Here is a 26879-nt window from a genome sequence, read left to right as displayed (position 1 = left end):
TGCGTATGTGAAAAGGATCCAACATGCTTTTAAAACCTGCATGTGTGTGCATAATTATATATGATGTGTCACTGCCTACCGGGTATTCTGCTAGGCATGTTGGGAGGGAGGTGGATCAACTTTATCTCCTCCTCATCCACCTCCTCTTCCTCCTCCTCTTCGCACTCGGAGAAGCTGCTTTCCTCATCCAGCCGGAAGCCGTCGTCTGCCGCGAAGCTCTGCAGGAGCCGGCTCACTGCGTGGCCCTTGGCCTGGAGGGGGAAACAGGATGTGACATCAGTGGGCAGAAAGCAGGATATGGTATCTTCATTATACTACGCCCAAATTAATCTACAGTAAACAGGATCTGCAGGTGACTGAATTGATTTGACTGATGTGGTGAATCTGTCAGTGAAAGGTACCAACGCCTTTTGTTATATGATACTTCAATTAAGCCGGCAGGATTTTTTTCTCACTTGCCACCGTTTACTCAAAGGTTAGAGGTCACAGTCGGTAATAACTGCTGCTCTTGAACGTGTAGGACTTTGGTGTTTTGCTCAAGGACACTTGAGCACGGTGGACGCCTACTAATATAAAAGCTTGAACCCTAATTTACATTCTCACCATCAGATACACACACACACACACACACACACACACACACACACACACACACACACACACACACACACACAAGAGATACTATCCATCTCCAGACCGGTTTAGGCTAGTCTATCCAAAGATGACTGATGACTGATGATGGAAAGTCAGCTCATCCAACAGGTTTCTGCTTGTATTTAGGCTTTCCAAAGAAAAGACCATAATATTCGATGCATGAGAGAGAGAGAGAGAGAGAGCGAGAGTGTGTGTGTGTGTGTGTGTGTGTGCATGTTTGTGTTGTCTCCTGGAGTTTTCCACATCAGGAGCCCATATATTTTAGTGACAGAAGTTTCGTCACCAGAGGGCATGGGTGATTATTTCTCTTTAGTGCTTATGTGTGTTTGTGTGTGTGTGCAGGCATGCATGGGTGTGTGTCAGGTTAAGGCCAGTGATTATCTTTATACTTCAATGTTTGGTTTGGAGTTATGTGTTTTTGGACATTCCCTTACAATGAGTCAAAGACTAAGGCAACCTTGGGGCATCTCTCATTAAAATGAATGTGGGTGTCTCGCCAGCGGCTGCTTGCACGGAGACAGCGGGGCCAGTGGTGTGTTAGCACAACAGGCAGGCATGCAAACACACACCTAAGACATGAGCAAATGGTATATTTGACAAAGTGACTGATTTACAGCTGATGCTAAGTATCTCCCCATAAGGGAGTCAAAGTTATTGGTAGGTTGTAATCCACAGGATTTTTAAACTTCCTGCCAGGGTGTGGCTCACTGCAGAAGGGAAGGAGTGAATTTGAGGCAAGGGCTTTTCCAAATTCCTCCTTACTCCTCTCTTTCTCAACTTTTACTTGCATGCATCAAAAGGCCAAAGGACCTTCTCATCACCACCTGTCTTTACTCAGTCAGTCTGAACTACTGACAGCTGCATTACACAAAAACCAGCATGTCCCTTTTTGCCTGAGTAATGTAATTATATTCCTCACATCTCTGTGACAGCAGTAATTCATTGTGCTATGCATTATGTAACCTTTCCGTCACACCTCTAAAATTGGCAACTGCATCTCACCTTTCCCTTTTCACTTCTCTTTCCCATGCACCTCTGTGTGACTTAACAAATGTACCAGGCCGCTAGTTCCTGCCCATGACATTTACTCCAAATATTGTTGATTTTCTCTTATAGTTTAACTCTAATTGGTGGAATTTGTTTTTCTGGAAATGAGCAATTACAAAGACACAGAAATAAGCAAGAAATGAGTAGAAAGTACAAGAAAATGACCTGAATATTAGCAAAACAAAAAAAACGTAAAGTTAAAAAGAATTAAATTACCTGAAAAAAAATCTTACAAATTCAAAATTAGAATAATTCTGTAAAATAATTTTTAATTTTCATTTGTGCAAATGATTAATATATATTTCTCTAGACATTTTTCTCTAGCTTTTTTGAAATATTTTTTATAATTTCTTTCCATTTGTGGGACATATCTTGCCAAGTTGCTCATTGCTTTTTTCCCATGTAACTGAATGACATCAGACTGATTTGCTTGGGGTTCAGAGATCAAAATACTTGTGAAAGGCATCTGAATACAGCACAAATAACAAAACAAAAAACTTGATCCAGGTTTCAAAGGGTTAAAAGGTCATGGGAGCAACTGATAAACAATAACCAACAGGTATTGTGCACAGGTAGTGGTGCAAAGTTTTATAAAATCCAAGAAAGCTTCAAGAGGTACAGAAAGACTGTATTTCATGCTGTCTAGTTCCTATGATCATCTACGCAGAAGTGTACAGATGAAGCAGCTGAGGAGGGAAACGCAATATGCAAATGTCAGTTTTGAGGGTGTAAATATGACAGAGTAGCGTCATAAATCACTGCTGTCAGGGAGTCATTTACTTGGTTGAATAGCTGTCACTAGCAAAGGTAAAATATTGCTGTGTCACTGTAAGGTTACAAACCACCACCCAACACTGGTCCTCACCTTTCCCAGAATGCCCTGTCCCGATGAGCTCTTCCGCACTGCCTCCTTGCTGGCCCTGTTTGCTTCTGTCAGAGCTCCGTGGTTCCCCCGGCCGTCCCCAAAGCTGCAGCCCACTGACGACGCACCCCAGCTGGGCAGAGATGCTCTTTTGGTCCCCTGGTTGTCTGGATGTCCCCGGTCTGCGTTGGTGAGGCTCAGCCTTCTGGGAGCTCTCCTCTGATCTGCGCTGGGCATGCTCCCCATGTCTGACAGCGAAGGGGACACCATGGAAATTAGAGCTGACAGATAAATCGCTAAAATGTCAATATCTGAGTTTAGATTAGATATATTTAAAGAATTTCTTTAATATTAGGTAAGAAATGTAGGTTTTGAGGCCACATCTGACAGTCATCTGACACAATTTTCTGACCATAATAGATTGAACTGAACAAACATGACACTGTTTCTTTCAAGCCCTAGTTTAGATCAAAGATTGCTAGAAAACACTCAAGGGATCACACTAAGGGATGATTTGCCAATTTTCAACCAGCTTTGTGTCATAACAATGTGGGTAGTATGTGTAAATGAACTGTAGTAAACTTCCCCCCATCTAACCAGCGCCCAGAACTCCACGCTCTTCTCAGAGCTCAAATTGTTGCTGAACTACAGATTGTACTTTTGCAGTTTTGTACAACCGCCACCACAGACAGAGAGTATAGATTGAGACTGTGAGAGAGACGCGCCCCTCTGTCGCCCTCTCAAACATAGCTCAAACTGTAGAAGTAGGCAGTGTTGATCAAATATAAACCAAGTTTCTGTTACTGTATTGCCTATTTGTCACCTTTAATGTTTTCAGAAACATATTTTTGGCTGTAATGCAGCAATTTGTGAACAGGAAGTGGGAACCACACTGTTTCTTGTATTGTAAAAATGGAGACTGAAAAAACTGAGATTAAACTAACTAAGCAGTGCTGATCAAATATAAAACAAGATTCTGTTACTGCATTGCCTATTTCTCACAAAAATGTTTTAGCAATGTAATTTAGCTTACTGTTTGACTGTTTTTTCGAGATTGTTTGATATTAACTGGTAGCCATATTGTTTTCTGCATCAAACAGATTTTGTCCCTATTTTCTTTGGTCATATAGCACAATTTTTTAAAGTATTTGTGTCTTTCTACTGCATAGACTTCCTATTTGTATGACCATCTTTCCAGCACTGACACACTTTTTTAGAAATTGTACCCTGTTACTGGATGGGGGAATCATGAACCATCAAACTGGTTTTTAGCTGAACCACCATACATTTTCAACTTTATCCTTTATCCTTTAAATTTTCCTTATCCTTCACTTCAAGTTAAAAAAACAAAAAGTCACAAAGTTATATAAAGTTATAAAGGTGTGTAAAAAGGTCTCACCGGGAGGCCCTGGTCTCTTACTCCTGGCTTTCTGGTTCACTTGGAGCTTGGAGGACTGCGATGAAAAAGGCACAATCCCGGCAGGGTTTGCAGGAGCTTCTTTAGAGGATGAGCTAATCTTGGTGTCACAGGCTCCGTCTTCGCTGTAGTAGCTGCCCTCCTCCTCCTCCTCTGTGGAATCACAACATCAATATGATCAGCAGGAAAGCTCGGAGTGATCTAAATGTAAACACTGTTAACTAAAGCCAGGGACTCACTTGATGAGATATATTGACAGTGAGCTTTCAATATTCCTTTAGTATCTGCAGTTCAGTTCACAAGCTTGTGGCTAAACTTCTGCGATCATAAATTCAAGTGTTAGATAAGAAATGTTGCCTGAGAAAAGTTTTGTCTGATGTTTTTTTAAGTTTTCTCATATATTAACTCTACTACTAAACTAATTAACACACAATAACTGTTAGCTGCAGCTTGTTCCTTAACTGCAGTGATGGAAAGCAAATGTTGACACACATGCACTTAAGCAGTGCACACACAAACACCGACACGGACACACACACACACACACACACACACACACACACACACACACACACACACACACACACACAAACACACACACGCAGATTGTTATTGGCAGCTGTGTGTCGCTGACTGCGGGGGTCGTGTTGGGTGTCGACACATCTCTGACACACTTGTCACTTACATGGCGTTCTCGTCAACACTTTGACTTAGTCACACACAGACACCGACACACACACACACATTCAACCATTAATTCTCTGTGCCATCAAGGCCACGAGGTCAGTCAAATTTGAGCGTTTTCCTAAACTTTTCATATCCGACCGTCCTCTCCTGTGATGCACTTATTTAAAAGTCGGGAGGAGTGTCATTCTTTCTCCTCATCTCAAGCCTCCAAGGGGAGCATTTTCACGAGGTTGGGGAGGTGAAGAAGAGAGGGGAAGAGCCCAGGGTGTGAGATTCTGATCGGGGCCAGAGCGGGCTCACGTTACTGTGCAGAGTTGAGGGCATGGGTGGTTGTGTTGCATGCTTGTGGCAAGTCGTTAATGGTTTTAATGGTGTGACAGACGAGCTGGGAAGTGAGAGGAGGGCCCCCTGATGATGGCAGACATCTCACTCTCAGACGTTTTACGTGCCCACACACCCACACACACACAGACACACACGCACACACAGATGCACATTCACAGCGAAATTTCACAATGTCTGGTTGATGTTCTTTGAGCCATCAGCCAAATCAGCACTGCTTGACTCATGTGTTTAACAGCCTGTGAACTCTGCTGATTGACTAGAACAGTGGTTCCTGACTGGTCCAGCTATTGGTTTGGCGTTTCTTGAATTTGATTATATTTGGGGCTTAGCCCAGACCTATGTAGGTGGTTTTTTTTTCTCTACAATATTTTGGTGATTTTTTTTTCTCTAACATTTTTGGCAATTTGTTTTTCTTTTAAAATTTTTGACAGTTAAAAAATAGTTACTGTTCTTGAAAAAACAAAAAACAAAAAAAACCCTCTCACTTTAGGGCAGGAAATTGCACTTCAAAATAAAAGCTCTGTGCTGCAAATTCACTGTACTTCCAAAGAAAGTAAATTTTCACAAACTCGACATGTACTCGACTAATTTGCTGTCCATTCAGAATGGACCTGTGACCTACCAGCTGGGAACCACTGGACTAAAGTACATACTTGTGTGTGACCTGTACTTTAACTCACCACGCTCTGAGCTTTCACTGTCACTCTTCTCTTCCTTCACTTCCTGTTTCTCGGAGGTCTGGTCATCCTTGTGGTGAGCTCTGTTTGTGTTGACGCCCATCAACACTTTGGGTTTTCGACCCCTCTTCCTCTTTGCAGTCTGAGTAGCTGCCCAGTCCTGTTGCAGGTCTGACAGATGAACAGCAGGAGGGGGTACTTTAGTTTTAGGATGTCACTTAATGAACAGTTTTCTCTGTGTATATGCTCCCTGTGTACCCACCTTTTCTTCCTTGTCTGCTGTGACTCTTGGAGGCATTGTTCTCACCAGGGGTCCCTCTGCAGTGCAGCATGCCTCCCGACGGTGCACCAAGCTTGGCTGCTGCCTTCTGCTTCAGCTGGGTCACCCGCCTGGCCAGCCTGGAACTCAGAGTGCTGGGCCGACCTCTATGGTTACAGCGAGCTTTCATCTGTAGACAGGGAGCGAAAAAGCTGATTATTGACTCATTTCTTTCCGCTAATTGAAATATCCAGGACAGAAAAAAAACATCAGCAGCAGGAAGTGCTTGTGTGTGGATGAACCAGGAGGAGCCGTAGAGAGACGAACCTGTGCAGAGCTCAGGCTGTTGAAGCCGTGATTGGACATTTTCTTCCTGGTTTTCTCCTCGAGCAAATTCAGCCCGGCTCTGGAAAACATAAAAACGTAGCAGAGACGCACTTCAATGAGAATTTATCATATATAAAACAGATCACAGAGCCAATCTGATCACACATTTCTTCCCTTTCAAGGATTGCTTTCTCTGCCTCTCTGCTCTCCTCTTTCTAGTTTTGCCTCCCTCTCTGCCGAGTTCATTGATTGTCTCACTCGCTCCCCACTTTTTCTCTCAGCCTCATAACTTTGATGAAGTAAGAGAGCGACCGTCTGCGCAGATTGACGGCAAACACAGAAATATTCAGCAGCCGTGCGAATATGAAACTCTGCTGAATCACCACATGAAAGGGTAAGAATTAACTGGTGCGAAGGAGAGAGGAGAAGAGACAGAGAGAGACGGAGGGAGGAGAGCAAGTTGGGGGGAAGGGAAAGAGACAGAGAGAGAGATGAAGCAGTCTCGGGGGAGTCTGTCCGTTGACCGGAGCTTCAGGGCTCGATCGATAAACACTAACCTCTATTGAACACTACTCCTCCCTCTCTCTCCCTCTCTCTCCCTCTCTCTCTGTCATTCCTTCATTGTATGCATGCTCTCTCACACCACAGGCAGCCAGCACACACACTCACACACACAGCTCACACACTCTGTTAGCAGCTGGTGTCTGAGGCAGGTGAATCCTATATTCCCACAGAGGAAAGGTTTGGCTCTCAGCACCTCCGCTCCCGGGAGAGGAGGAGAGGAGAGGAGAGGAGAGGAGAGGAGAGGAAAAAAAAACACCTATCTATTTTAAAAAGTATCTAAAAAAAACTTAAAGATCTATCTGTCCATCCATCCAAACCACATCTGTCTATTTCAGCCCCAAACCTTCTTGACCGGTTACCTCTGAACCCTCTGAACTTTTAACTCTTAGTACTTGAGTATATGGACAAATAATGAATGCATTGTTTTTGATGGTTTGGGCTACAGGGCCCTTAGTTACAATTAAAGGAAATCTTAATACTACAACATTCAATGCCATTTTGAGCAAACTGGCTTGATTTCTTTCAAAAACATTGGAAGAGGGCAATGAGCAAAATTTAGCAAGAAATTAATAAAAAGGTTGCAAGAAAATTACCTGAAAATAATCACAAAAAAGAAAAAAACCCAAACAAAACAAGATAATTATTTTTAAAAATTATTATTAATTCTGTAACATTTTCAATATATAATTATGATAATTATAAATACAATTTTTCTGGACATTTTTGCCTAGCTTTAATAATTTTCTAAATCTAGTAATACAATTCGCAGGACATTTCTCACCAAGTTTCATTGCCTTTTTTCCCATGGTTTCAAAAGAAATCAAACTAATTTGCTCAATTTAAATACTAGTGAAAGGCATTTGAACGCGGCACGAGATAAGCAAAGTAAATCCAGGTTTCAAAGAGTTAAACAATAATGTACTTCCAACAACTACTATTTCTTAGATCACAATGCCCCTGTGCACAAAGCCAAATTCATGAAGGGCATATTTTCCAAATTTTGTTGTTGAAAAACTTGCCTTACTTGCACAGAGAACTGACCCCAACACAGGCCTCAAGGCATCAGGCTTAGAAACGAAGTGCTTTTAAGATCACTGAACAGCAGCTGAAACCAACTCCCTAGCACCTTTCTAGTGCCGGAAATGCAAGAGCAGTATTTGTTAATTTTTGTAACTTTCTAAAACAGACAATTTGACAATCACGCCCACTACACACAGCCAGATGAGCAAAAGTGAGAAGGTAAGCCAGAATTAAACTTCTCCTTTGAGCTCTCTTTTACGCAACTATTGCCACCACTTTTCATGTGAATTGTCTCTTTCTAAAGGATTTCTAGAATGATTGTCATGTCTTGGCCCCTTCAATGATGGCAGGCTTTTCACCTCACCTTCAAGTGTGGCTTTAACAGCTATAAACACTTCTGACACTAGAGCTGCCCCTTACAGTAGAAGATTTAAATTATCAGTCAGTGCAGAACAGTCGTCTTTTTGGTGCTGTTGTGTGCAGTCTAGTTCTAGGGAAGTTTTGGTCCCCAGATTTTGCTGCAAAGTGAGCGCTCCTCGCTTTCCCGCTTCTCTCAGGTACAGGTAGCTGCTGATCTAGACCCTGGGTGAGGCTGACTAAGATGGAGCCAGCTGCCGAGACAGAGAGGCTTTGCCCGGTCAGACTTAAAGATAAAGCTACCTTCTGCCTTCTGCTAAAAAATTTGTATCTCAAAACAACTCAATACAATACAATACAGTTTCTGGCTTTTGTTTGATATGAAATGTCGGCAAACAATGTTGTTGCATGCTTCCAATAGTTTGTTCGCATTAGCTTGGAGAGCTAACTTATTTTTAACTTTTATTTTAACTCATTTACTCTATTACGTGAACATCACTGTTACCCCACATGTCCCACTAAACCCTGTTCAAACTCTAAATTGATATGGGAAAAAGGAACAAATAGTTTAAAATTTGTGTTAAAGAGCTGAATCCAATTCGATTGACATACTAGTTTGTTTCAAGCACAATCCCAATTTTGCTCGATAGAGCTGTCTGATCTCACAAATGACCCTGTAGCTGAATGGAAGTAAACCCCTCCATGTAATGCTTGTGGTTTTGTAACATCTTCAACAAGCACATATAGATGCTCGTGTGTCCACATACTTCTGGCAATATATTGTGTATCAAGAGGGATCATCTGCTGTGTTTGGAAATGCTACTATTCCTCTCTATGTCTCACTCTCTTGCTGTTTCATTTCAACCCACAACTCTCTCGAGAAGATGAAAGCGTAAACAAATGATACATCGCTTGTTAATAACAACAGAAACGCTGCTCAGGCACGTAGCGACCAGCGCTACTAATTAAACAACTTCTGAGTGTGTGCGTGTGTGCGTGTGTGTTGCACCAGCATGTATGACTAAAGCCTTTCATTGTCATTTTCATTAGCACTTTCTAATCATGGTAACCGTGACAAACCCTCAGTTTCTCTAATCATTTTATCAAGGCGAGGGGTGCACATGCTAACAGAGGTGGGGCAGCATGAGAAAACACATTTATCATTACGAGTGTTGAACGCTGGCTGCGTGTGAGTGTGTGTTTCTGGCTTGTGTGAATGCGTAAGAATGTGTGTCAGCATGAAAGTGTGCACGTCAAAGGTGTTAAATATTGTGTGGTTGTGTGCGATGCAGCGGGTGGGTGCGGTGTCTAGTCGTTTATCACTGTAATAACTGTACATCGGGACTTTGTCCGGCTGTATTAATGTATGCTTGAGGTTCACCGGGAATCAGGACATAATCAATGCAAGTGATAAATATGATTAAAAGTGATTAATGATGATTAATGAAGGCCTCATCCACATTACCTTCTCTCATTTAAAATCACACCCGACATACAGCTCCCATCATACAACCCATTGTGTATATGCGTGTGTGTGTGTGCACGCATGCGCATGCGTGTGCAAGCAGCTCCTTCCAGTGCCCAATCAAGCAAATCATCAGCTATAGAGCATTTGAATCATTTCAGCTGAAGAAGAACTTCTTGAAAATCAACCGTGCCTTTCACTAAAAACACAAACAGAAATCAGGATGAATGAGCTGGGCTTGCCAATCACACTGATTATACTGACGCAATATCAGAGGACTGACCTGAGCCTTTTGGAGCTCTCTGCAGCAGCTGGGCCGGGGGTGGACTTGCGCTTGCGGGGGCGGCCGGGCCCCCGGCGGGCAGGGCTTCGAGACGTCTCCTCTTTCCTGCATAGACGAAGACAAGAGGAAGGAGGAGGAGAGCGAGAGAGGGAGAGAGATCAAAGATACAATCCGGACAGCAGGAGAAATCAGGAGGAAACTTGTATCGGCTACAGGTCAAACTGCATTAGGTATGAGCAGGCAGAAAGTCCTGATAAATCAGGAGGATGCCGCATGACAGCAGAATTGTGAATGTTGGAATGCACGACTCAATCGAGACAAAAAGAAGTGTGTGTGTGTGTGTGTGTGTGTGTGTGTGTGTGTGTGTGTGTGTGTGTGTGTTGTTTCTGCTCACTGGTGGTCGTGTTTCCTCTGTAGCTTGGCCAGTTCTCTCTGTTTCTCTTTGTAGCGGCGCTGTAGCTCAGCCAGTTGGACACGCATGGCCAGCTCCTCCCCTCCCATCGTCTCCATGGAGCCCTTCACTGGGCACACCTGACACACACACACACACACACACACACACACACACACACACACACACACACACACACACACACACACACCAATACACATACATGCACACAGAGACACACACAGAAAGCAGGGGAATTTCAATGCTGAACACAAACTGAGTTCAACAGTCACTGGATATGTGCAGTAGCCAGCTTGTGTTTGGGCAGCTCGACAACTGGATGGATTTTCCTGCAACTAGAAGTTCAGCTAAAGCAGTTTATCCATTCATGCTTAAAGGCAAGGATCTCTGGGAAATAAAATATAGCGAACAATATAGGAGGGGTGAAAACCAGAGGAACATAGGTGACATTTTTTGGCAAAAATGCATTATATATATCTAATGAAAGCTCCTTATGAGCTCTTTCTACTGCAAAAAGGAGACCTGTAATTCTAAACAAATCCAGAGTTATTGATCAAAAACAAAAAGACATAACACAAAACACACTAAATAATTTGGGGCCAAAAAGAGCATGTGCACTTACTTTTTAAAAAAAAATTAAGTATATTTTCATTCACATTTTTTGTGAAGTTTTTTGGTTCTCAACCCTTGGTAACAAGCATTAATAAAAGTAAAGAGAACCTTTAATTATTTTAAGGTTATTAGGAATATGCAGATTCATGAAATAGCATCAAGTATATCTGTAGCCGGCTTTAATTACTAAAATAAAAAGAAAATGTTGATCCATCCTACAGCTTTGCCCCTAACATTTCATCAATTTCACTAAATGTTTCTGGCTAGTTAAAGAAAATTTTGTGAAAATGTTCACCTTTAAATTTCTGCATAATAATTGCAAAATATAACCATCATTAAGAGATTTTCATATGAGCTCTTAATAAGTGACCGCCCTTTTTGTTAAGGAATTTCAGTCTGTGGTGTGTCGCATACCAATCCATTTTTGTATGTCTTATGTTTTTGTGATGCGCATTCTGTCTGTCTAACCTGTCTGTGATCTGTATGCACCTGCTGTGAAAAATAGTTTCACAGATATGCTATCTATCTATAAATAAAATAAGATATTTTCACATTTCACTTAAATGCTACAACGGTTATTTCATTACCACTGAGGAAACAATATCCTTCTGACATAAACACAAAGCAGCATACACTACAGGCAAAAAGTACAGTGGTTGATGAACTAGTGCAAACCAGTCTGTGCTTTGGGCTAATTTATTAGTCATTCAGTTGCTTGGAATAAAAGTATCACATACATTTTTTTATATTATGTTTGGGTTTTAACAGGTTTTTTTTTTTAAGCGCAGTAAAAAACACAAATGTGTGTCCATTGTTCAACACTTCCGCACATTTTCAGCATGAATGATTCATGTTTGCATGCATAATCACAAAATACACATTAAGTAAAGCCTCACCGGCTCGTGGCGAGGCGTCCAGCTGCACTTCCTGCGCAGGTTGAGCCTCTTCCTGATTGGACACTGCTGGTCCGCCCCCACGTCCGCAACCCCTCCCCCCATCTCCAGGGCACGGGCAGCCGCCAACGTCGCCAGACTGTGGAGGTCAAAGGTCAGCATGTCCTCACCTGCACGGAGACGGATCGTTTCGGTTCAGATTGGTACATCACACGCCGGCTGACGCAGCGTTATAAAACATGTTGTGCGGATTTATTTCTGGAACGATGAAACCATGCCTTGAAAAGTGGTGATATTTATGATATTAGCTGTGTAGTTTATTTGATGTACACTGGTGTTCCTGCTTAATCGTACACACAAACGACACACGCACACACATACACGAGGGGGAGCGGCAGAGAGCGATCTCTACATCTGTCACTGTCATTAACTCTGTCATTGTCACAGCACCAGCAGATGAAACAGAATATTCATGAGATGCTGCACACACACACACACACACACACACACACGTAAAGACACACACACACACACACACACACACACACACACACACACACAAAAAAACGTATGCAAATAAAAAACACTCATTCTGAACACACACACGTGCACCTACAACATTTTCGCTGAGCTGCGCAGACATGGGCAAACTGCATGAGTCTGTGAGGGAGAATTGGAGAGAAGGAGAACGACGGGTAGGAGAGAAGAGGAGGAGGAGGAGTGCAGAGCAGGGAGAAGAAGGGAGGGAGGGGATGGGGAGTAAAGGGGAGGAGAAGCAATAAGAGGCAAAGTGTTTATTGAGCTATCTATTTATTCTCCTACATCTCCTCATTATGGACATGGACAGAATCCAATTTCCCCTTTCGAGGAGAGGAGAGGAGAGGAGAGGAGTGGAGAGGAGAGGGGAGGAGAGGGGAGGAAAGGGAAGGAGAGGAGAGGAAAGGAGAGGAGAGGAGAGGACAGGAGAAGACGGGAGAAGACGAAAGGAGAGGAGAGGAGAGGAGAGGAGAGGAGGAGGATCACTCTCAGCCTGTGCACTGGAGCTGCAAGGCCTATTCACTGACATCTGACGTTATTAAAACCTGTATGTGTGAGCACTAGATGGAGACTGAAATGTGGTGAACAGATGAAAAAGAGGAGGGCAGGAAGGGAGGATGGAGTCTTCATCAGTGAAGCAAGCTTTTTTTAAAACGACATGGGATGTGTGAACGACAGGTAACTCCTCAGAGAGACAGAGCGAGCGGGAAGGAGTTGAGAGAGGCGGCTTTGTCCTGTCCCAGCTCGCAGAGGTCAATGCCATCTCATCTGTCAGACCTCTGAGCCAATGGCACGCTCCGATTACCCTGACAGGATGACATCACCACTGACATCACCGCTCCTAGTTTAGTATCCTGGAGGATGGCCACAATCGATAGATACCTTCCGCCCACAGTATACCACACACTCACACACACATCTTTGCACAGTAATAACACCATACTGTGTCCCTAAAGGGAGTGACGGGTGTAATAAGAGGCGGCACAGGGGATTTCAAGGGGAAAAACAAAAACAGTGGAGGAAAATTAAAAACCATTACAGTTGATATGGGCCCAGGCATCATTAGGGGCCATTAAGGAAGTTTATTGAGCTGAAATTTCAATATAAAGGAAACGTGAAGGAATAAAGGAAACTATGACACAAACAGCTCCTCTGACTATGTGTAAATAGAAGTAATGGTGCTAATTTATACTGGAGGGGAAAGTATCTCTTGATTCCTTAATCTGTAATTGCGATCTCCAGTGAATGGCTGAGATATCCTTCCGCGTCAAGGAGCGGCATAAATGCATCTGTCTGGGATCGGTTTCATCTCCCAAACACATTCAGGATGACAAAAAACGCCACGAGCGGTATTAATAACATTCCATGCGGCGAGGACGGAGCAGGTTTTTAAATAAATGTGTTGCAATTTGGAGAACGTTTTCCACGCCACGACAGGACTTATTGATTTCACACCTATTACACATGCTAAGCACGTGCACGCACATGTAAACAAATGCACACACACACAACGCTTGCTCTTGTGCACAGACAGCTACAGAGCGACTTATGATTTTTACACTTATTAATTCTGTCGACAAGGCTTGCAGAGGCAGGATTTACACACAAGATTACATTGGTTTAATAAAAGCAGGAAAGAAGAAGAAGCAGGTGAGGGGGAAAAAATAACAAAGAGGCAGGGGGAGGAGGTGCAGGCAGGGAGCAGGCAGCCTGGTGGAGAGACACATAGACTCTGATGGAGGAGAGCAGGGATTCATCTGGGATTACTTAACAGCTTACACACACACACACACACCGCCGTGCGCGCACACACACAAATGCGGGCAAACATACACACACAGATGCTGGCATAAATAAAAACACTTTCTCTCTGAGGAACGAGAGGAAAATAGGAGCGCTTACAGGAGAAGTGTTTTAAAGGAAAGGGTCTAATTAGCAAAGCAAGACGCCAGAGCCTGGGGGACACACTGGGCAGAGCGTGTGTGAGTGTGTGTGTGTGTCCTGGCTTGTGTCTGAAGCTGAGCTCGTTTGTCCATCTCTGTGTCCCCTCCACACACACACAAACACACATACTCCCAAAGGGGAAAATATGGTCCATGGACAAGAACAGAGAGTCCGAGTTGAGGAAGGAAGCAGGACAGTTAGTGGGAAGTGTGTGTGTGTGTGTGTGTGTGTGTGTGTGTCTGCGTGTGTGAGTTCTGAGTTGAGTCTCCACATCTGGGTTGCACACATCTCGCAGACCCCTTTTTTGGTTCACTGTAAGTGTGTGTGTTTGTGTAGTCAAGAGAAAAGTGGGTTTTTTTTTCCTTGATCTGATTTTCAGGGGAATTTTGGTTCCTTTTACTGCAACAATATGATGTAAATTGTACACAGATTATATTAAAAACACTTCATTATTAGTCGGGCTGCCCCTTGAAAGTCAGAGACCACTCAGGTCAACTAATATTGCTTCAAGTCAAGCTGTCATTATTTTTTGTTTTTTGGGGTTTTTATTTGCTACTCAGTGTGCTGTGCAGTGTACTTCTGAGGACGTTTTGGTCCCCAGATTTTTCTCCTAAGTGAATGCTCTTGACTTTCATGCTACTCTTTTGCAGCTATGGACATGCAGGCAGCAGCACAGAGTGAGAGAGAGAATGCACCATAAGGTGAAGAAGTGGCGAATTTACAGCTCACAGCAAGTTAATACAACATAGTCTTTAGTATGATATCTTGTATCGGCGAAAAATGTTGTTGTACATTTCCAATCTGTTGTTAGCGCCGTAAGCTTGTCAACTCTATCACATGAATGTTGTTGAGCCTTTTTCAAACTAGAGTCGGGTACAGCCCTAATCATTTGGGGCATTCTTAAATTTTTTTTGGTTCATTTCACAGGCACTTCATAACCTTTTAAAGGTCTTCAAAGTGGCCAAAAAAAGGCAGATACGACAGTAAGGTTTTGATGCTGCAGCAGAAGAAAAGAAAAATGAACTCACCCTCAGTGTCTTTCTCTTTGCTCTCCCTGCTCCTCTGCTGGATCTCCAGCTCTGCAAGCTCTCCCAGAATCTCCATACCGTGGTGTGGTGGAGGGCTTGGGGCCTGGACGGCAGGTACAGGTGGGTACAAGGCATCTCTGGTGGCACAAAGAGCCGCAGCGATCAGGAGCTCCAGGCTCCACATGTAGGCCCCTTGGAGCTGGGCTGCCGAGCTCGTCGCGGAAAGGAGGACAGAGTCAGAGGACGGGGAAGGAGCAGGAGAGTTACACTTTAGTTCCACCAAGTCCTCGTCTGAACTCCCCTTCTCTTCCTCTTCATCCTCAACCACCTCTACATTCTCTCTGTCTTTGCCTCCATCGTCCTCCACCTCCTCTTTCTCCTCCTCTCCAAACACAGAGACAGTACATTCTGCTGGTTCAGATCCCATCTTCTCTCCCGCGTCCTTCTCCATGTCTTCTTTTCCATGCTCCTTATCATCCTCCTGCTCTTTGGATAGTTGGGACTCCTCCAGGCTGGCCTTCTGGCCCGGGCAACCTGGAGAGAGCTCTACTTTTAGGGTTTTGCCTGTGGCTGTGGCCGTGCAGGCTGGATCTGGGACTGGAGTTGGGGAAGGGCATGGCGGCAATCCAGAAATCTCGCTCTCGGGCTCGGAGCATCCTTTTGCTTCCACCCTCCTTCCCTCCTTCTCTTCCTCTGCAACTCCACTCTGGGATTCCACCGCTTCACAGTCCCTGCCATCCTCATCGTCCCTCCTCTCCTCTTCTTCGGTGAGAGACTGGATGTGGCACGGATGCGGGAGGGACTTGGAGTCGGGCTCTGCCGGCTCCGCCTCCGCTGTGGCTTGTTCGGCCAGTCGAGCTTCAGGAGGTGAGGGCCCAGCCTTGTAACCCATGGTGATCGGAGGGTAGGAGTAAACAGGTGGCAGATCTGGACAGCAGAAGAGGACAAAATAAAAGTCAAATAGGTCAAGAACAGCTTTTGAGCATCTGTACTATACCTAAGTATTATTTTTTTGGAAACTTATTATTTTGACTCTTTGTTATTTGTTACATTTTCTTTAAAGTCAGCTGTTGATTTATTTTTTCTTTTTTAAAATGTAAGTCTATAAACATGATTATGCAGTTCTGTAAGTGGTTTGTTTGATGAAATGGTGTTCCCGTTCCTCAACCTCACACATGTACTACTCAGATTGGGCATCACAGAAGAAGAAAGCGTGTCTGTTTGTGTTTTTATGGGGATTCCTGTAGGCTTTGCAGCATATTCGAGCTTTTCATTCTACAGGTTTTACAAGCAAGTCGGTGCATTCAGTCAGATGTTTTAGTCATTATGTTCTGTAAATGCATTGTGACAATATACAGCAATGCATTGGGATTTTGTAAGAGATACTTTGAATGCTTGAGTATTTTTAAAAGCAAGAGCACTTAACCTCAAGTAAATAGCTGGACACAGCAAATTTCAGTTGTATTAGAGTAATATTTGACCAGGAGTATGTATACTTTGACTCAAGTAATAGAGTTGTGTACTTTGTCCATCACTGCAAACTGTACATAAAATTCATTTACAAGCATCTAGAGAAAATAGAAAATCACAGTCAGGCCCTTTCCCTTATAAATTCATTGCCTTTCTGTTCAGGCAGACAGGATGAAGCACGTGATTACAGTTGGCATAATACACTGACAGCAGGGTGCAGAAAACACAGGGAGTGTGTGTGCTCATGTGTGTGGTGTATATTATATGTACTGCATGTGTGTGTAGGAGTGTGAAAGTGTATAGATCTATGTGGGATATTGATGACACCCTGCCGTTTTCCTGTGATTGCAGCACCGGCCCTGTCACCCCTGCGCTCCTATTATTGATGGTATCCCTCCGCCCCCTGACAACACAGCCAGATGAATGCGTATCCTTCCGCCTGTACTTCTCAAGGACCCCTGAAGGATAAGGAGGGCCTGTCTGAAGATTTTCACTGACCTTCCTCTTGTGACACACATGCAAGCTCAGACACACACATGCGTGCACGCTGGCAGGTCACACATACACACACTGAGTGCCCATATGCTTTCTCTGACCTTAATGGCTGACCTGCCCGCTGTCCCTCTTTAGCTTTCACAGAAAAAAATTGCGCGCGCGCACACACACACACACACACACTCAAGGACACACAGAGCAAGGGATCAGCCATGCTTCAAACAATTTCTGCAAAATCAAAAGAATACCACGCTTCAAAGACCAGTGCTTCATTTCTGCAGAAGCACCCTCCATCTCTATCCCTCTCTTTTTTTTTCTCTCACACTATGTCAGTCTATCTCTGTGCCTTTGTTTCCTTCAGTTCTTCTTTAAATTAAGACATTGCATTCATTAACCAATTTACACACTCACCTGGCTCTAAGGATTGTGGGTAGTCCTGAGGTGGCTGTCCCTCTCCTCTGTCACTGCCCCTCTCCAGGCCCTTAGAGAGATGCGAGGGAGCGGGGCTGAGTGCCGGCGATCGAGGTGCTGCTGCAGCCGGGCTTGGCGCAGGAGTTAGAGGGTTCGGCGGGTGTGGTCTCCTGGACGGGGAGTGGTAGCAGGGCGACTGACGGCTGCTGGGACACATCCCCGGAGACGGCGTGGGCGTCTTGGGTGGAGGAGGGGTGTGCGAGAAGGGTTTGGCCACATGAGAGGAGGTGGTGGACGAAGTAGAAGATGAAGAGGATGGAGTTCTGGAGGTGGGGGATTCGTGAGGAGAGTCCTCTATAGTAATGGCTTGCTCCTCATGTTTTCTCTGTGGAAAAAAATAATGCCTTATGAATGAAATAATCCTCTAAATGTTTGTAAAAACATATAATATTTCATATTAATTCAAACATTCCAGCTATTGTGATTCAACCTTTTTTTTTTAAAGATTTTTAAAATATTTTTGCCTTTATTGGATAGGACAGAGTGACAGCGTGAAAGGGGGAGAGAGAAGTGACGACATGCAGCAAAGGGCCGTGAGCTAGAGTTGAACCTACGGCTGCTGCGCCAAGGACACTGCCTTCATAAATGGGGCACCTGCTTCATCCACTGAGCCACAAGACGCCCTTTCAGCCCAGTTTTTGATCTAAAAACTTGCTCAAAATAAATAGGACAAAGGTAACCCTTTCAAACGTGAGCAAATTAGCTTGATTTATTTCAAAAACAGCAGCCAATGAGCAACTTAAGAAACTACCCAAAAATTAGAGCGAAATCGCTAAAAGTTAAAAGAAAAATCACCTGAAACTAATTGACCGAAAAAATAAAAAAATCAGGAAGTGACCTGAAAATGTGCTAAAATAAAATAATTCTAAATAATAGTATTAATTTCTGATAATTCTAAATATTGTTTTTCAAGTGTTTTTCCTTAGTTATCTGATATTTTTTAAAGATTCTCTCTGTCTTTTTTTAGCTAGTTTTGAGGCGATTTTCTTGTCACCTTTAACTTTTTTTTGCAATTACCCAGAAATTTCATGCCAAGTTGCTGATTGCCTTTTCCCATTTTTCTTTTTAAAATCAAACCAATTTGCTCAAGTTTCAAAGGGTTAAACACAAACAGAAATACAAAAAAAATCCTGACAAAAAAGCCTTAAGAAAAGAAGCCACACGGTTTGATTGCCAAATGATCTGGCAATGTGAAAGTGCAAAAGCACCACACTAACGCCTCTTTATCAGTGAAGCCTCAATACCAACAAAAGGAGGAACTCACTGGTTTGAATAACTATTGCTGACTGCGACATTGCATATGCTTTTTCTCTATGTGTTGAGAAATCTGTGCTGAGAGATCTCTAAACAAATGATAGGCGGTGTTGTTTCTTACTCCTGACTACTCAAGGGAGGAAGATGAAGTGCATTTGCACAAGTTTACAGTATTACCACACTTCCTTATTCTCATTTTCACACAGTTTCACAATAAGTTACCAGTGTTTCACAAATTTCAACTACAGTGTAACATCTCCACACATGTTGGGTGGGTTATATCAGTATTAGTTTTACCTGTCCCAAAGAGTGGCGCTGCATGTGCTCCATGGCTCGTTGCTGCTGCTGTTGGTGCTGATGCTGCAGGGCGTACAGCTCCTGTTGCCGTAGGAATGAGGAGCGGGAGTAGACGGGGTGATGCTGGAGGTGAGAGGGAGGGCCTCTGCCTCCGTACACAGGGGGCCACAGTCCTGACTGCTCCAGAACGTCTGGAGTAGGAAACAGAGAAAAAGAGACAGATGGGACAAGATACTCTGAGGACTTTTATCTTCTGTATTGTTGGACTTCCCTTGATCATTATTCATTGAAATACAGAAGACCATCTTTTTGGAACAACTTCTTGCATCACTACAATCAATCTCGACATTATAGTTATTTAAAGACATTCGAAAAGGACTCTTATTTACAAAGACTCATAGGGCTTCATTGATTCATTTGTTATGCATTTTACTGTATAAATGCAAACGTTTTTTGTCTTATTGTTATCTAATATGGGAGGTATTTCCATAAGGAATTTTTGGCATCTAACCTCTTCGCCACAGTGTTTAAACCTTTTAATTTTATTTTCTGTCCTTTCAACACATACATTTTTGTGCACATAAAATTAAACTAAACAAAAAAATCTTTTTTAATTTGAATCATAGAAAATTGGTAAAAAATGAAAAAGTGGGACATTTCTAAAGTCAAACTTTTTGAATAAATAATAAAAGAGAAATAGTAAGTACAGAAATATTTTCATGTCTGCTGTGTCGCAGGAAAGTCACAAGGAGAAATTGTGTCAATGGACTCTTGTACTACTCTTTTGAATATGTGGGATCGCAGAGTAGCTCGGCCACCTTCACTAAAGATGTACAAACTGTGACCTTTATGAGATGTTAGCCTCTGACATAATCAATGAATGCATGCTTCACATCCTCCATTCACCTCCTTTAACTCTTTCTATTTCCAATGGTGGTGTTTCTCTATTCAGGGAAACACACATTTTCTCCAAAGTCCCACCCTGGGCACACATAAATTCAGACACATACACACACACACACACACACATACATACACGCACACCCATGCACATACAACACATCCCTCCTTGGCTGCCTTGTCGCTGGGAACCTTTGTTCTGTGAGATTAGCCTGAGTGGGCTAATGTTTCCCAGGGGAAGGGTTCAGTGGATGCACTTCCCCTCTCTGCAGGAACTCCCACGGAGCGAGGCAAGGGAGGCGGGAGATAATTAAATTTCACAGCCTGTTTGCAAAGCAGCATTGATGCGCGTGCGCGCACACACACACACACACCCATATTCACATACAAAGGCACACACACTCTTTTCTCTCTCTAGCAATGGCAGAGATGTACAGCACAACCCTTAACACTGAGCAGTGTCTTATGTTGTTCCAGACATGCAAACTTTAGATGTCCAAATGCACGTGCGCGCACACACACACACACACACACACACACACACACACACACACAAAGTCCAGTGCTCCACCACGAAAGAAATAAGATGAGAGTTAAAATGGTTTGCATAATGCTGGGCACATGCAGAGGGGGGCAATGGAATAGCTGCTCCCATTAACGAAGCCATAAAACACGGTCCCACTGACAGAGGGACTTAGTTGAGCATTATATTATGATTAGCCAATGATACTAAAACTCTGGGAGAGAAATGGCAGCAGCTCCGATGGTACAAACGGAGAGAGGGAGGGAGGGAGGTAGTGGGCAGTAAGTACGGGTAGACAGCGATGTATACGGGCTCAGCTGGATGTGTGTATTGTTGTAAAGGGAAGCTACGCATACCGAGATGATGATGAGGCCCGGGTTCTGTAGGAAGAACCACCAACGGGGAGTTGGGGTCTTGAGTGAGTGACCCCAAGACGGGCTGCAGAGGGCTGGGCAGACCTGGCGGGAAGCCAGGGCTCATTCCCACGTGGCTCAGACCTGGAATAAAGATACACACATAAAACAGTCAAATGAGGGTGACATTTAAATACTCATTTTACTGCTCCAAAAATATAGTGGTGTGTTTTTGGATTTGGTTAACTAAAATCACTAGTGCTAGTTGAGCATGTAGAAAAGAAGAAACTTTGGGTGCTTGCAGGATTAATATGTAGTTTCAATTAAATGCTGATAACCACCAATAACGCCCATGTAATGGAGTGATAACATTCCTAATGAGTGCCACATAACACCCTGACTGATGTGTGGCCTCAACAAACAGTAGAGAACATAATACTCTTGAAATGGAGAGTGTTGAAGGTGCAGACCTTCTATGTATAAAGAGAAGCTGTGCTTACTAGCACAGAAAACATCATGTGCTGCTTCCACTCTACTCACTGTATGAATGCCCCATCCAAAGGGAGGGACTCCCTGTCCTTTGCATCCAGTGGTGGTGAGCCGGGTGAGCATGTGCAGCAGGGTCCGCCCCTAGCCTACTGGCCCCTCCAGGAACCAAGAGGTGAGAGGTCAGGTCACCGTGGCAACTACTGGAAGGATGGATCCTGGCAAACTCCACGCGATCCTTGTTTTCCCTGTCGTGGTGTTAGGCGGAGTGAACTTTGTCATTATCTTGATTATCCCTCTCATTGTCACCATCATCATCACCACCATTATTATGATCATTATCTTCATCCTTGTCATCTTCATTACCACTACTACCATTATAATCATCAAGAAAAGGAAATGTGACGGCAACAGGAACAGCCATCATCTTGTGCCTGGTCTATGAGTTCTCATTATATGTTTTCTTCCCTTAATATGACTACATAATAAGAGCCTGATACTTCAGAGACATCCGTATTAGTGCCCGTAACATTAATGCACCACATCTCATCTTAGAGAGAAAGAGAGAGAGGGGAAGAGAGAGAGTGAGGGGGCACAGAAATACCACATCAAAGGGTGAGAAGAGTAAATGGAGTGAGGGGATGAGAGAAAAGAGAACCAGAGCCTCAGACTGGGAGAGAGAAGCCGAGAGAATAAAAGAAATGCAGCTTATCAGATGAGAGGAAGAAATGAATAGATGCTACCGTATGCATGTGTGTCTATGTGGATTTAAGTGTACCTGATGATCATTTCTCTGTCTCTGTCCAGGTGATGAAGGCTGATCTGTTCCTCTGTCATCCTCTTTCTCTCCTCTGCCTCCCGACCCAGAGGATACACAGGGCGTGACACTCCTGAATTGTAAATACAATCAAAGCAAAGTGCTTATAGCAACCGTCATCAAACAATATCATAAGATATAAAGGGGCCTCATGCAAGAATTGATATACAAAGAAATTTTCTCTTATTTTTTGCTTGTATCCATAATTTGTTCTGATTTTGTTAGTACCCACTGATTTTGGGGATTCAGCGATGTTTTCTTATTTTTGCTCTTTTCTGAGGTTAGAGGAAAATTTTACGAGTGGTTGAGAACACTCTTTCCAAGAAAAGAGTTAAACATCTCATTTTCACAGGCCACAAATTGTTGCCCAGAGCAGGGAAAAATAAGTTTTACATTTGAGGAACATTTAAAAAAATGCCTGAATATCCTTTAATCAAATCTAGATGATGTTTAATTTCAGGGCTAAAGAAATACTATACTATACTTTGTCCATCGATCCCAGTTACTGTAACTTAAGTTAGTGTGTGTTTCTCTGCTGACCAGTGCTGGAATGTAACAAAGTACATTTACTATAGTTCTGTAATTAAGTACAAATCTGAAGAACTTTTACATTACTTGAGTATTTTAATCTCATGCCACTTTCCAATTCTACTCCACTACACTTCAGAGGGAACTGTCAAACTTAATTAATTGGCAACATTTTTATAATGATTTTACAATAAAAAACATTTCATGATTCCAGCTTTCCATATATACTGTATGTATGAGGAGTTACTGCTTTTCCTTTTATTTTAATTATTTTGTTTTCATTAAATTTATTTAATCGTCAAATGTTTAATTTTATGCATACTTTTAATTCCAATATTTCAATCTTATTTACTTTGTGTAGGTTTATTTTCCAGTACGTCAATTTTACTACTACAGAAGTGTTTATTCTTACAACATTTTTTGGTGCCATCTCTCCAGTCTTGGCCATGTGCCAGAGTCTTTGCACATGGCACAAAAACCTTCCTTATATAGAGTTTAGGGGGCGTGACCTATGCTAATAGGTGACTTATGGTCAAGCGGGATTCAGCATTGGGCACACCTGGATAAATGCAAGTTTGGATGGTTAAGAGCGTTTGGTGCATCTATTGTTGACTTCTCTTATATTTTCTCTTGCCAGAAAATTAAAAGAAAATATAAGAGAAATTAATGAGAATGTTTCTGCATGAGGCCCAATGTTTCAAACATGCCTACTTCTGAAAACACACAGCACTGAGGGCATACTGGTCACATCTTCAAAAGTCTACCTGCCGATACACATACACATAATGTCATATAATGAGGTTCATTACATGCAAGAAATTGTGCCTTCCTTCTATACCTAGAAAGCTTCAATATGCTGCTTATATTTCCAATATAAAAATGATGTTCTACAATTCCTAGGACAACCACTGCTCGTGTAAAAATCAAATTCTTTGCAATGAACCTGACCACACCACTACCTGTTCTTGGGTGTTTAATGGTGGATTTTTCTCTTAATGCAGCCTACAGCACAGAAATAGCATTAATTGACTTTCAGCGCAGTAATGATGTCTGACCTTTCATGCTGGGCAGCACCCTACCCTGTCGGCTGTGTCCAGGGGTGTTGTCTGGGGAACGATGTGGAGGTCTGGCTACCGCAACCGCAATACCCACCGGAGGCTGGCGCACCTCCCCCTCACCTGCCTCCCCCGCCTCCTTCCCACCTCTGTCCCCCCTCTCTCCCTCGTTAGTGGAGCCTCGGCGAGGAGGGAGCGATTGTTTGGGAGGATCTTGCGGCAAAGTGTTGCTTTTAGCTCCTCCTCTGTCCCCCTTCTCTGATCTCTCTCCACTCTGCTTGAGGCAGCCCAGACCTCCAAAGGGGCCCCGCTGTGGCAGCAGCAAAGGCTGCTGGGAGCTGTAGTTCATTAGGTTCTTCATGGCACTGCCCTCGCCCTCAGTGTTGTGCGATGAGGAGCGGGATAGAGGTGGAGGCTGCTGAGAATGGTCACTGTTTTGAGCTCTGGTGCTGAGTCCTCTGACTTCACCATTACTAACTGATGCATGATGGGAGGCTTTTCTCTGGTCCTCTTGGTAGCGAGCCCCCCAGGAAGGTGCTATGTGACCTCCGTCTCTTCCCCTCTCTTCGGTACCTGCTCCGTGGCTGCTGTGCTGCTGGTGCCGTATCCTTGCAACCTTCTGTCCCTCTCGCTGAGATGTTGCCCCTGACCCCACCCTCCCATCAGGAGGAGGACCTGAGTGTGAACAGTCCCTGAAGGGAGGAGTGCTGGTGTCGGGGCCATTCTTGGGTGTGCTCTGTCCAGCACCAGGGTGCGTCCCCTGGGCCTCTAGTGGGAGCGAGGGCCGGTAAACATCGTCCACAACCTCAACATCTCTAAAGGATGAAGATCTGTTAAGGCTGCAGGACCGCAGCTCTGACTGAGAGCTCCCGTTGGAGCTGGGTTTGTGGAAGTGCTGCGTCTGGTGGCTCCAGTCTGGAGGTTTGTCCGCCTTGCCGTACCCCAGCTGCTGCTGATGTGGCTGTGATTTGTCTTTCTTTTGGCAACTACTAAGCCGGCTAAGGTGATGAGAGGGACTTTCATAAGATCCTTCTCCACTCTTTTCATCTGCCTTTCTCCCACCTCCTCCTGCTCCACGACAGTCAGTGGCTGCCAGATCTCCCAGTGGCCCCACTGAGGGCACGTAAGTTGGCCCAGTAACTTTCGCCTCCCTGCCTCCTGATGTGAATGCTGGATCTTTGGAGGGCGTCAGTGTAAGAGGTGCTGGAGGACAGTAGAACTCAGGATGGGGATGGTGATGTGCGTGGTGTAGCCATCCTCCTGCCACTGTGGAGCCCATGTGCAAAGCATGAGGAGGAGGTGGCGGTGGGGGAGGAGGAGGCATGGAGTAGGAGGCCACAGAGTGGGGGTTTGGAGGTGCCAAGATGGCTGTCGCAGCAGCTGCACCTCTTCTCATACATTCATTGGAAGAAGCCGAGGATTCACTGATCCTCATCTCCCCATTTACAGGTCCGTCCTTGGAGCACCTCCTGCCACCTCCAGATGGAGGTCTACTCACCACACCACCACCACTGCAGCTGCTCAGTGCTCCTCCCTTCCCTCCAGAACCAGTCTCTGCTACCGAACCACTGGACAGTTTACAGGCACTCATGTGTTTTGTGTCCTGGCTGCCCGAGTCACTGTACTCCTTGTGTCTATCCAGAGAGTGTCTGTGGTCCTCCTCCCTGCTCTGTGGTGTGAGCTGAGGAAGGAGGGCATGGTGAGGGTGGGAGTAAGCTTGGTGGTGGTGGCTGGATGGAGTGGTGGCAGCGTTCGTCTGAAGAGGATGGTGATGATGAAGCTGATGCTGTTTGTCTTTGCTGTCCTGGTGCCGCTCCTTGCTGCTTGATCGCTCCTTTGCCTTTGACACAGATGAAACTCCTTTCTCACCCACATCTTTGGCGCTCTTCCCGCCTCCGCCCCCATTGTCCGTCTCTCGGCTGCAGGAGCCAAGTGGGTGGCCTGGGGCAGTCCTGGACAGTGGAGGAAGGCTGTGACTGGTGGAGAGCAGAGGGGGCTGGGGAGGAAGACCTCTCAGGTAGAAGTGATCTGGGGAGAGAAAGAGAAAAATTGAAGGTTTCTTGAAATCTAAAGAGATTTAAAAGGGACTTTTTGTGCTCATTTTCAGGTTCATACTTGTATTTGGCTTTCTATTGGGTCATGTGTACATGCTTTTAAGGTAAAAAAACACTATATTCTCCTTATCCTGTCTGAAGTGAAACACCCTCTGTCTGACAAGGCTCTGTTTTAGTGCCTTTCTCTTTAAGCTCCCCACCTGAAAAAGCTCAGTCGGCTTTTATTGGAAATTTACAAAATTGGCAACCAAGATTATATGTTTCTCTGATGTTAGCATGTACCTGCATTTAGCAGCATACCTGCAGCTGGGAAAAGACTTGAGTATAACGGCACTTTCTCCTGTTAAAAATTACCAATAAAACCTTCTATACCCAACCAGACATGTTTCAGCAAGAATATCATGTGAAATTAAGGAGAAATTAACTACATTTGCAACCAAGATTTCGTGTTTCACATTACATACATATGCTTACATCATTATTTGAAACTTTGGCCACATTTAACTCTATAAAACCTAGATCATCATCACTTTTCTTGTGCTGCATTGAGACGCTTTCACAAGTACTTTCATAATCTGAGGAAATGTTCTGCAAATTGCAAAATAATAAAAAAAATATAATTAGCAGAATTATATATCTAAAATTACTTTAAAGAACTGCCGATTTTTTAAGCATTTATACCATCATTTCTTTGTTGCACTTTTTTGTTTGTTTTTTAAACATTATTTGGTGGGTTTTGTGTGTTTTTTGTGCTAATTTTCATCACAATCTTTGGGGGGGATCACT

At 43.8% G+C, this 26879-nt stretch overlaps 1 protein-coding gene across 1 annotated transcript in view; it reads right to left on the bottom strand.

Moving 5' to 3' along the window:
- The window catches only part of bahcc1b (BAH domain and coiled-coil containing 1b), a 64473-nt gene that overhangs the window by 8899 nt on the left and 28695 nt on the right, over nt 1-26879 (bottom strand). Inside the window, 16 exon segments of the mRNA XM_042507340.2 lie at nt 80-251; nt 2567-2811; nt 3963-4133; nt 5693-5860; nt 5952-6138; nt 6276-6354; nt 9965-10069; nt 10359-10495; nt 11885-12051; nt 15391-16317; nt 17767-18151; nt 19378-19568; nt 21157-21297; nt 21694-21887; nt 22418-22529; nt 24040-26067. Coding sequence (XP_042363274.2) covers nt 80-251; nt 2567-2811; nt 3963-4133; nt 5693-5860; nt 5952-6138; nt 6276-6354; nt 9965-10069; nt 10359-10495; nt 11885-12051; nt 15391-16317; nt 17767-18151; nt 19378-19568; nt 21157-21297; nt 21694-21887; nt 22418-22529; nt 24040-26067 — 5409 coding nt within the window.

Source organism: Plectropomus leopardus, chromosome 19 (genome assembly GCF_026936395.1).
Source record: "Plectropomus leopardus strain MGB_pleo_1.0 chromosome 19, ASM2693639v1, whole genome shotgun sequence".
Taxonomy (NCBI): Eukaryota; Metazoa; Chordata; class Actinopteri; order Perciformes; family Serranidae; genus Plectropomus; species Plectropomus leopardus.
This window is presented reverse-complemented; position numbering and strand designations above follow the sequence as displayed.